Source organism: Urocampus carinirostris, chromosome 5, assembly GCF_059441175.1.
Source record: "Urocampus carinirostris isolate Australia breed hairy pipefish chromosome 5, RoL_Ucar_1.0, whole genome shotgun sequence".
NCBI classification, from domain to species: domain Eukaryota; kingdom Metazoa; phylum Chordata; class Actinopteri; order Syngnathiformes; family Syngnathidae; genus Urocampus; species Urocampus carinirostris.
Window position 1 is genome coordinate 36,401,699 of NC_142353.1, and position 12,472 is coordinate 36,414,170.

Here is a 12,472-nt window from a genome sequence, read left to right on the forward strand (position 1 = left end):
AGAGAGAGAGAGAGAGAGAGAGAGAGAGAGAAAGAGACACAGTGATATAGAGAAAGAGAGTGACAAGAGCGATTAAGTCAGAGAGAAAAATAAAAAAGAAGAGAGAGAAAGATAGATGGAAAGAGATATAAAGAAAGAAAGAAAGAAAGAAAGAAAGAAAGAAAGAAAGAAAGAAAGAAAGAAAGAAAGAAAGAAAGAAAGAAAGAAAGAAAGAAAGAAAGAAAGAAAGAAAGAAAGAAAAAGGAAGATAACTCCAGTTGCTTTGCGATTGACACCTGGCTGTCTCAACATTAAGTGGACACATTTCAAATTGCAGCTGATTTGTCTCTTGTGCTTCGATGGGTGTTTTCTCGCGGGCCGAATTAAAAACCTTGGCGGGCCTAATCTTGCCCGCAGGCCGCACGTTAGACACTGGTGTTCCACGTGAACGCACCACCCCACCTTCTGAAATATGATTTTTGTATGAATGAATGAATGAATGAATGAATGAATGAACGAATGAGTGAATGTGATATAAAGCATCACATCAAACATGTAATAACTCACCATTTAAATTTAGATTTTCTTGAGCATTTCCACAAGTTTGTTGTTCCGGAAGATGATGAAAGTCTCCATGCAAATTAGGTAATCATCTAGTCCAATCACAACGCACACTGCAGTGACGTCACAATTATTTCTCAGCCAATCAAATATCACCACGATAGTAGAAAACTCAGCGAAGCTTTGGATCGTATAGCAGAAAAAAAAACGAATCCCCGCCGACGTCGGAAGACCGATCGGCTTGTTTATTTTCAGGGGTTCGCTCGGAGAACCGGGAAAGCTATCGCACAATCATGGTGATGGTCACGACGACGAGCGGGGGCGCACATAAACTGCTCCTCATCTCCGGGAAGCAGAGCGGCGGCACCGCGACGGCGAGCTTCGGCCGCCCCATCTCGGTGGTCCTGCCGCCGGCGTCCGCTTCTCACCAGGCGTCGTCGGACTCCGAGTCCAGCAGCTCGGCGGGGCCGCCGGTGCGCAAAAGACAACGTCTCACGCACTTAAGCCCCGAGGAGAAAGCGCTTAGAAGGTTCGTCTTTACATATCTTTTTAGATATATATTTATATATAATTAGGCTATATGTCAAATGGTGTTTATGACGTTTATTAATATAGGTCAGACGGAGTCATTCAGTATTGATTAATCACACAAAATGGCGGTGACCATTTGCCCACCTGATTAAATAATCCGCTTATTCTACTTATTTTTCTACATTTTTTTTTCCGCCCCCACTTTCACCTTTTCAAATAGTCTACGAGTATTTTTCATCTTACATTATGCTTTTATTTAACGGTCTTTAATTTAGCTTTAACTTCAGTTTTGTGTTTACATTAACTGTTTGAAAGTTCTATTTTCTGCAAGTTAAAAGTTCCGTCAATATATTTCAGTCATTTACCCAAATCGTTCTATCAATCGGACTTTAAAACTCTTATCTTGATCGAGCAGGACTTTGACGTGCATGCGTGGCAAGAACATGGCGGGTGTCAACTATTACTTCACCGCTCCATCACGGAAAGAATGTCCTCACTTATCCCCTGTATATTCACCCTCCTCCACTTTCTCCTCCTCCCCCCACGCAGGAAACTCAAAAACAGAGTTGCAGCCCAGACGGCAAGGGACAGAAAAAAAGCCAAAATGGGTGAACTGGAGCAGCAGGTCCTGGAGTTGGAATTGGAGGTATTTGCCGTCTTTGCGGAATCGCCAAGGCTGTAATTAGTTTTGTCGTTTCGATGACTCTCATTGTTTCAACCGACGTAAAACAGGAGAAACTTGTATTTCCATTTGCATTTTTTCTCCTCTAGAACCAAAAGCTCAACATTGAGAACCGGCTCCTCCGGGAAAAGAACATCAACCTGCTTAGTGAAAATGACGATTTGAAGCAAAGACTTGGCTTGGATGCCATTGACACAAAACAGAAGGTGCGATTATTGATTTAAAGCGTTTCACTTCACGCTCTGAACACCAATTCATGGTTTTCCCTCTTTGTAGGTTCAAGTGTTGGTGTCTAACGGGAACGAAGCAGTTTTGGGAATCGGGTCTTCTGAGTCCGCAGCACTCAGGCTACGTGTGCCTCTGCAGAAGGTGCAGACCCAGCACTCCCAAAACATGAAAACTTCCCAATGGATACAGATGGTCCTGATGCTCCAGACATTGAGGTATTTATGCTGATCATAATCCTGAAAGGGGGATGCCACATGTGCGGTCCCCTTCTCAAGGTTTCTTCATTTTCCTCATGTTGAGGTTTTTGAGTTTTTCCTTGCCCTCATGTTGGTTCCAGATCAGGGGATGGTGAAAAAATAGTCTGTGTAATAACCTGTGAAGCCCTTTGAGACTCTTTGTGATTAAGGGCTATACAAATAAAAATGACTTGACTGAATCGTAGATGGTACAAATGTTATCCGTGAAAAGATCACATTTCGGTACCCTCCCCTAGTAGGGGGAAACAAAACCATGCATGTCAACCTTTTGGCATTAGAAAACAGTAGATTTTTATCTATTTTATGAGCTGTTTAGGCTTAATCTTGCTTCAAAAGAAAGCAGCGGTAGATTTCAAATACTAGTCTCGGTGTTACGATTTTTTTATTTGAGTTTGATTAAAAGCATTCGTTTTTCAGGGGAGAAAAGCAGTAGTCAAATCCATAAAGCGGTAGTGTTGGCAAGAATGCAAAATCACTTCATGTAAAGTTAGATTTAATGGCAACATAACTTAACTTTTCTTGTGCAAATAATGCGTAAAAGTACTGTAATTATTCGGTTTTACGGTAATGTTACCATATTTGTGCAGTGAATCATCGAAAGTTGTCTAGCAATCGCAAAGCATTGGACGCAATTGGAATTGGATCCCGGGCCCTGGTTGTGAGAGCGCTGAATCCTAACCACAAGACCAGTGTTTTTTAAGCCAGGGCATGTTTTTTACATTGGAAAATTTTTGCGTCACACCACTAACCAAAAATGTTATAAAATGACACTGAACAGTATCAGTAGCCTAGATGGTAAGGCGCCCGCTTTGAGACTGGGAGGTTCGGGTTCGCGCCCCGGCCGAGTCATTCCTAAGACTTAAAAAGTGGTCGGCGGCGCCCTCTGTTGGCTGCGGCTGCATCGGCTCGCTACAACGGGTCAGGTGCAATCGACATTTCGTTCTGTGTACATTGTTACACAAAATGACAATACAAGGAAATTAAATTATTATTATGTTTAATTACAACATAATTTATAACACCCTAAGTTTCTACAGCAAAGACACTTGACAATTACATATTTGCAGAAAATGATTCATAAATGTTTTATAACTAGACCACCAGTATTATAGACGACATAGGAAAAGGCACTAGGTTTCATCTCGTTATCAAACTATTCTTAGTCATGGTACCAGAGACGAATATTGGAGAATGGAGAAATAAACACACAAAAGCACAACTGGGGAAAGAACTCTTTGGTGTAGCTGATGATGACTTTGAAGGCCATTAAATAAATCCATTGTAAATGTTGTGTTTGGAGTGAATTGTCTTTATTGTCATTGATATTAGACATGGCATAGATGGTTAAACATGTAATAATTTAGAGAGAAAATAAGATCAAAGACTTTAATTATTTTGGCCTATTTAACCTGCTAAAGAGTGAGAAAACTTAAAACAATAGAACAATGTTGTTGTGTAAAAGAACAGTGCATTCTAACATTGGTGCGACGAAACAATGCAATAACGCTTGTCGTGAGAATACACTTTTAAGTTTTGCGAGCTTGTTTAGGGTGGTGATGGCCATGTTAGAAAACTGCCTTTGAGCCTGTTAGTCCTTTTGAGTTCATAGTTTACGTTTTCAATAAAGGATTTGTATCATGGCGCTACATATTAAACTGCATTTGTCACTTGCATGCTTAGTTTAAGATGAGAAAAAATATATATTTTAATAAAAAATAAGGGGTGTCAGTTATACACTAATAACTAGGGTGGTAGTAAAGTTTTAAGAGGCTTGGCTAAGTCCACTCTGCATTAGGGTGAAAGTTCACCTGGCTAATCTCTTTCTGCCCCTTTCCCTCACCAGTCTGATCTGCTCCTGGGCATTCTGGACATCCTTGACCCGGAGCTTTTCCTCAAGTCTTGTGAGAAGGAGCACGAGGAGCCACCGGTGCTCCTGGTTGGTGGGCGGGATTCAGTACCTGCCGCCTCACCTGCATCTCTGGGGTCCTCACCAATTGAGCTGGAGACCCTTAATGGACTGATCCACTTGGATCACATTTACACCAAGCCGGCAGAGGTTGCCATGGAAGACTTTGAGGAAAGCGACGACGACAGCGTCACGGCTTCCTTTCCCGCTGCTGAGGAGGAGGCTGAAGAAGAGGTGGTCGTGGTGGTGGAGGATGTTTGCGTGAAAGATGAGCCAGAAGAAGTGGTTATACCCTCACAGATGGAGGATTTCCTCTGCATACCTACAGCCGCCTGCTCCACGACGGCCCTCAGCAGCCTGGACAAGGAAGCCTGCCTAACAGATGCCTACAGCGACTCCGGTTACGAGGGTTCCCCGTCCCCCTTCAGCGACATGTCGTCCCCGTTGTGCTCCGAGAGCCCCTGGGACGACGTGTTCGCCAATGAACTCTTCCCCCAGCTCATCAGCGTATGAACATGCTCACAATTTGCCCCCAAACTATATTTTGCCTACAAAGAGTGCTAACGTGTAGCGTCAGAGCTAATAGCTAAGTGTCACTTGTTTGTATTTCTGGCCCAAAAAACACGTTCTCCCTTTTAACTTTTACAGCAGGTCTGTAGCGTTCGCCATGTCGCAATGGCTCATGGGAGATGGAGTTCGCTTCGAAATTGCTGTCCAGTATTGAAAGTATGGGGTGAAGTTGTGAGTGGGAAGGGTTTTGAGGGGAGGGGGTTATATAAATATGAAATACTATTTATTTGTGTATTCTGCTTCGGGGTCGCTGTATGAAATTAAGATTTGAAATGTTGTCTGCTTTCCTTGTAGTCTTTCTGCGTTTAAATAAACTCTGCATTGCAATTTTAGACGTCTTTTGGTTTGAAATGATTGTACCAAGTATGTGTTTTCACTAAGACTGCGGTGTTAGTTCCAAATAATTCGATATCCTTTGAATATTAATAATGAATCATAATATATTATTCCCCTTTACTAACGAGCAGATAGTTCGTACATCACAATTCATGGATCCTGCCAGGGTCTTCGGGGCACCACTTTCTGTGGCCTGTCTTGGGCAAGTACAACACGGCGGCACCCATTCCTCTCCAGGACAGTTTTTAGGTAGGGGTTTGCTTTCCCACCAAACAGTATTGGTTACGAGTAGCATGAGAATCCTGGCTTAGATACAGCACCTTCATCATCTGGTTGCCGTTTCAGAGATGAGCCAAGCCTGGTAGCAGCGTGTGACAATACTGATTTAAAAACCGAGTAATTCATCGTAAAATACGCATTGTTTAGAAACAACCGATGTGATGTTACAAAAAATAGCAATCTGCCTGAGACTGTTACCCAAGATATGCTTCAGTGTGTTCGGCAGGAGCCGGAATGCCACCTTGACTGCGCAGAATGAACATTTGAGAAATCCTCTGCAAAATCCACATGCTTTTAAATTTCTCATTTGAATTTGAAAACATGATCTTCAACAGGGCAGCATGGCGGCGCAGTGGTTCGCGCGTTCCGAGCTCATGAGATCGAACCTCCTGTGTGGAGTTTTCATGTTCTCACCGTGCTTGCCTGGGTTTCCTCCCACATTCCAAAAACATGCATGTTAGGTTAGTTGGTTGATGAGGATTGTCTGTCTCTGGCTGGGAACCAGTTTAGGGTGTCCCCTGCCCACTGCCTGAAGATAGCTAGGATGGGCTCCAGAATCCCCGCAACCCTACTGAGGAGAAACGGTGCAGATAATGGATAGATGATCTTCAACGTTCATACCTTTTTATTTCATGTGCCTCAAACGTGTACTTAGATATTTAAATCTCAGGAAATCCATTTTTTTAAAACACCCAGTATTTTTCCTTGCACCTCTTCCTTTGCCATGTTTACGGTTTTCAAATACATCTTGAAATCTATACCAAAATAGATCACATCAAAATCGTAAGACGAGCTCTTTCCCAAATTCTGCGTGAAACTGACAAAGTACGGTGACCTCGTGCAGTAGTTTGTCTTGGCTATCTTCCGCTTCTGTTATGTAAGTTCTGGGAAGGAGGCCTGCTTGTGTTGCATAATGCGGGTAAAATAGCAAAAGTTGCTCTTCTAGAGAAAATGGGTCCAACTACAATTACGTTGCATATTTCCAAATATTTGTACATTTTCTCTCTAATGGTGGTACATAAAATTGTAACAGTAACCATTGGGATCCCCATTGAAAAACAATTTTATGACATTTTCCACCAAAACAACACACTCAGCCACACATTCATACCATCCGGGATAGAAGAAAAATACTATAAAATTAACATTTTTTGAAAAGGGGTGTGGGGGGTTTAAGTGGAAACTATAACAATATGGATAGTGTGTGTATACATAGACACACATACATAAATACACATTGGTATGCATACACTTACATACAGGCGCTCCTCTACTTACGACCATGCGACTTATGAAAAACGGAAGATGCAAACATTTTTTTGTTTTGTCAAAAAATATCCGGACATTGCTGTCTAGGACATTTGTGGAAAGATCTGAAAAATCTTGCACACAATCACCATCAAACTTTAAAGAACTTTTTAAGGTGGTCAAAATGTCATTGATTACAAAAAAAGGTAAAGGAACTATAATATACACATGGAGTTCTTAAATATTTTTAGGTTGAGAGATATATCTTTGTTTGTCAGGCTCACCTAGGCTCAACTTTGTCGGCCATTTTGTTTCAACAAGTGCCGCAAAAGGTTTCTTTTCTTCCTTTTTTATCTGGCTTTTTGCCCTTTTTGTACACTCTTGTGTCCTTTTTTATTTTCTTTCATTTTCCTCATTTTCTTTCTTTTCCCCTTTTTCTATGTATTTTTTTCTTATCGCTTTCCTTTTTTCTTTCCTTTCTATTCTTCTTTTTTCTCTCTTCTCCTTTTCTATTTCTCTTTCCTCCTATTTTCTTTTTCTTTTTCATTCTTTTTCCATTTTCCCCTTTTCATTTCCCCTATTATTCCCTTCTTTTTTTCTTCTTTTTCTTCTTTCTTTCTCTTTTTTGTTTTTTCCCTTTATCTTTGTTCTCCTTTATTTTCCTTATTATATTGCTATGTTTTTATCTTGTCCTACTTCTATGTTTTGTCTCTCCTTTCCTTCTCCCCTTTTTTCCTTTGTTCATGGTCTAGTCAAAAAACTAGAAGAAAAATGTTGCATTTTTGGTAACTGATTCTCAGTACAGGGAGTTTAATCGTTTTGGGGATTTTTTTAGCACTCTATTTTGGTGGCACTACACAATAGTCATTTAGTAGTAAAATAATACACACTGTCCCTTTAAAAACACCACTGGTAGATTCAAATCTAAACATTTTTTGTTAAGAGTGATAACATATTGCTAAATTATTACTACTACTACTAATGGGATCTTTATGACTTCGGCCTAAGCTAAAATGACTTGAAGTCATTTTAAAGGGTAAACTCAAGTATCTGCAGCTCTGCGGAAGTTCCCCCGCCAGACCACATTGCATGTATCGGTAAGTGATGCATCTGTTCAAAGTATATTTATTTTGGTGTGACCACTAACCATTGGGAATGCCAACAATTTTAATTGGCTGTCAAATTCCATTCTGACATGGGTGTTTAGGGGTGCTTCGTTTTCACTATTAGAAGCCTGACTTGATACGGTGCCTAGCAAAAGTATTCCCCATTGTCCCTTACAGAACAGCCCAAGTTCCTTAAGGTTCGTTTGTGCACAGTATTTTTCATATCTTTCCTTAAATTTTCTATTGGATTGAGGTCTGGACTTGAGCTTGGCCATTCTAATACTTTTATATTGTTTTTTCAAACCATTACATTGTAGATTTTGCTTTGTTTTGGGTCGTTGTCCTGTTGGAAGGTGAACCTGCGCCCAATTTTTAGGTCTTTTGCAGACTCTTGCAGATTTTGTGACAGAACCGCTATGTATTTGGCTGCATCCATCTTCCCATCAACTCTAACGATCTTCCCAGCCCGTGCTGAAGAAAAGCAATCCCAGAACACGATGCTGCCACCACCATGTTTGACGGTGGCGTTTTTCAGGTTGTGCAGTGTTACTCTTACGCCAAATGTAACGATTTGCATTCAGCCAAATAAGTTCAATTTTGGTCTCTTCTGACCAGAGTACCTTGTTCCACATGGTTTATGTGTCTCCCGTGTGGCGTTTGATGGTATACTTTTGAAAAAGGATACTTCTTACCACTCTTTCATAAAGGGCAGATTTATGCTGAGTGCGAATAATAGTGGTCTTATGTACACCTCACCTCAGTTGATTATGCCTGCAAAATATCCAATGTGATCGTGAACCTCTTGGTAGATCTTCTGATTAGTTTTCTCCTTGTTTGGGCCAAAAGTACAGAGGAATGGAAAGGTCTTGGTAGGTTTCCGGTGGTTTTGTACTCTCTCCATTTTTATATTGTTGCTCGCACAGTGCTCAGAAATGTGCAAATGTTGCAAAATCTTCTTGTATCTCATTTCTACTTTGCCATTTTTCACAACTTTATCTCTGACCTGTCTGGTGTGTTCCTTTGGTCTTCAGATGCTGCCTGTTCTCCTCTGAGCCCATCACAGAGCAGGCACATCTAAATAGAGACTTAGTAATAGTCATTTAGGTTAACATTGGAGCATTCAGAAGGTAACTTCTAGAGTCAGTTGGCTGAGCTGAGAGAACAGTGGGACAATATTTTTGCAACACCTACGTTTCATGTGTTTTGTTATTAATATGAGATAAAATAATTAATGTTTGTGTCTCACATGTTGTTGATTCTTCGAAAATATTTCTTTTTTTAATGAAAATATGGCAAAAAAAGTTCTTGGAGAGGCCAATACTTTATCTATGTACTGTATATTCCGCAACGTTTTTGTTGTTCAGCTTGGACAGGGTTTGTAACAGTGTTTTGGGACTTCAAGGCTATTTATGACAAGTTTAGCCAACACTGAGAGCCAAAGTTTGAGAAAAATGGCAGCTGATCAAACAACGCCGGACGTTCACGCAAAACAAACAAGATGTGAAAACTGCTGACAAGGACGCGATAGTCACAGTCGAGCTAGTCAATAAAACAATTTAAAAAAAAAACAATTCAATTCATATGTTGTTTTTTAAATAAACAATTTGAAAATGGGGAAAATCTTGAAATCAAGAGCAGTCATTTAAAAGTTTGCTTTGAATAAACAATAACACAATACCGCGTTTCCTGAGCCTTTAGTGCAGGGGTCTCAAACTTAGTATACCTGGGGGCCGCCGGAGCAGGGAACAAAACTTTGTGAAAGTCTTGGCGAAAAAAAATGAGAAGGTGTAGCACTGGGGCCCGAATGAAGTAAGCTTTTAAACCTGTGGATTTCTTCTTGGCTCTTGGAACCACTATTAGACCACCCTTTTTCAGCTAATGCTTCGAGCAGGAACATAGGAGGTAATGGTGGGGACAACTCCAGGCCAAATTTTGTACAATACCAACGCAACCCTTGAATCACATCTTAAACCGAACAGGAGCGAGTGCAGGTCAGCTAAAACCGGGATAGAGTGATTGAACATTATTGTCTTTTGAGACGTTTTGTGATTGAGGGCTATACGAATAAACATGACTTGACAAATTTGGTCACTTTGAGCCTCCGTCGTTTTTGTTCTTCCTTGTGCTTCGTAGCACTCGTTTTCGGTTGCACGACACAATAAAGTGTCCTTCCAAACACACGTTAAGAGTATTACTAGAACATTTATTTTCCATCTTCGCAACATTGCTAAAATTCGCCCTATGCTGTCCCAGTTTGATGCGGAGATTATAATTCAGGCGCTTGTTACCTCCCGTCTCCATTACTGTAATGCACTACTCTCCGGTCTCCCTAAGTCCTAAATCAAGAACCTGCAGCTGGTACGAAATGCTGCAGTGAGGCTTTTAACTAAGACAATAAAGTTTGATCACATTACCCCGATTTTAGCTTAAGATGTGATCTTAAGGTTCTGTTGGTAGCATACAAAATCATGTATGGACTTGCTCCCTCATATTTTTCAGATTTAATTTCCCCCTATGTTACGGTCCGGAGCCTTTGCTCTGAAAAGGTTGGTCTGCTAGTGATCTCAAGAGCCAAGAAGAAAACCACAGGTTCGAAAGCGTTCTCCATTCGGGCCCCGGTGTCGTGGAATGCTCTTCCCATTAAGATTCAATCTGCAACCTCAGTGGAACTGCCTAAATCTAGGCTTAAAACACACTTCTATTCCATAGCTTATAACTGACCTGTATTTAACGTTGACAATTTCTGTGTATTATTTGTTATTGGAACATCCAGTGCAGCCTGGTCATCCTAGAAGAGGGATTACCTCATGTGCGGTCCCTTCTCAAGGTTTATTTATTTTCCTCATGTTGAGGTTTTTGAATTTTTCCTTGCCCTCATGTAGGTTTTAGATCAGGGGATGGTGTCATAATAGTCTATATAGTCTGGTCTGTGCAGCTCTTTGAGACTCCTTGTGATTAAGTGCGTCACAAATAAGCATGACTTGCTTGACTTAAAGCAACATCTAGTCATCGAATATTACACAGTGTTCTTTTGAGACCTTAGAAATAATTAGGTGATGTTAAACAAGTTAGCATAAGGATAGACAAACAACTGTTCTTTTTACCATGGAGCCGCTGACCTGTTACCAGGGTCGGGTAGGGTTATTTAAAATGACTACATTTTGTGCAGGCTTGGGGAGTAACGGAATACATGGAACGGCAAAAATGATGTTGGCAAGCTGTTTGGATTTATTTTCATTTTGTTTCTGTCGCATTTTATGTTAGTTCAAGTACAATGTTCATTCAAGCAGCGCTTAAATGGCAGATACTCTTACACCATTTTTGTTTTTCGCGATCGTTTTCTTCTTTGACTCAAGTGTTAATGTCCCCGTTATCCACTTTTTATTTCCCTCATCACTAACCGTTTTGGGAGACATCATTATGGGCCGAAAATAGAAACAGAACAAACAAAATCACAATAAAATGAGATGTTGTCCCTCTCAAGTACTGTTGGGATTGAGAAAGAAGGAGATTGAGCAGGTCATCATCGCATTCTACTATTAAAGAGTGTAATTGACCCACCATTTATTCTTCTACTTTGCATTATTTTGCTAAGGCAAAGGCCCGCAACCCACTTAAAATGGGTCCCGATCCATCAGCTGAGAAACACTGCCCTACAATACATCACTTGTTGCATTCAGGGTTGGGAAGGGTTACTTTAACTTGATTACTTTCAATTACTTTTGGATTACTCCAATACCAAATATGCTAATAAAAGACATAAGAAACTAAATATGAATAAAATGACTTAATTTTGTGCAGGCTTGGGGAGTAACGGAATACATGGAACGGCAAAAATGATGTTGACATGCTGTTTGGATTTATTTTCATTTTGTTTCTGTCGCATTTTATGTTAGTTTTGCCGGAGATCAAAGCCAGGAGAGAAAGCTTACCACGTGTTGTGAGTCATCATTTTATTCACATTTAGTTTATTTTGTCTTTTATTAGCATATTTGGTATTGGAGTAATCCAAAAGTCATTGAAAGTAATCCAGTTAAAGTAACCCTACCCAACCCTGCCTGTCACATAGCAAACAAGACCGCACAGGCTTGTGCATAAATAAACACATGCTAATTTCCACACATGCTAACACTTGCTTCATATTTACTTGTTTAAGCATAGTCTCTCTCAATAAAAATGACATTAGCATGTCCAAAAACACAAGTTGAGCTGGATAATGTTTGGTTTTTACATTGCTAGAAAACTTTAGAGTTGTTTATCATTCAACAACAAGAACCTAATACAAATCTCCACAATGTCAATATAAATTAGGACCTTCTTTTTCGACCAAGAAGTAGCTTTCAAGAGAAAAAAAATCCTTAAATTGTTAATTCATGAGTGGACACATGTACAGGAAGCGAAACCATAGCAACGAAGGCCTTGTGTAAGACATGACGCACTTCCACTAAGTATCACCCCAGAAGTCTTCAATATGTCGAGTTTGCTTTCTTAGAAGTTTTCACTTCCAAACAGGATTAAATCATGCATCTCATCTGAAGTGTCTTGGGCACATAGTATGCTTGAGGTGTGTTTTAAAGAGCAGCTTTTCTCCTCTGTTGTTACGGTAACCAGGGATAAGCATCTATTTAGTTGGCTACCATGACGAAGTCGCCGTGCGTCACGGCCGCAATGTTCCACTGCGCCCGGCAGAAAGGAGGAAAAACATGTGACGGGATCAAAATAACAGCCTTTTTTTACTTTCAAGCTACATAAATTCATATAATTTAGTTAACAAATCTTCAAGAAAGAC

General features: G+C 40.4%; 1 protein-coding gene across 1 annotated transcript; it reads left to right on the plus strand.

Moving 5' to 3' along the window:
• Positions 1-698: 698 nt before the first annotated feature.
• xbp1 (X-box binding protein 1) lies at positions 699-5,046 on the plus strand. The gene is given in 6 exon segments (XM_088336616.1): positions 699-1,069; positions 1,621-1,717; positions 1,843-1,959; positions 2,030-2,095; positions 2,098-2,196; positions 4,082-5,046. Coding segments are annotated over 6 exon segments (1,191 nt in total). The 5' UTR covers positions 699-833; the 3' UTR covers positions 4,658-5,046.
• Positions 5,047-12,472: the final 7,426 nt, after the last annotated feature.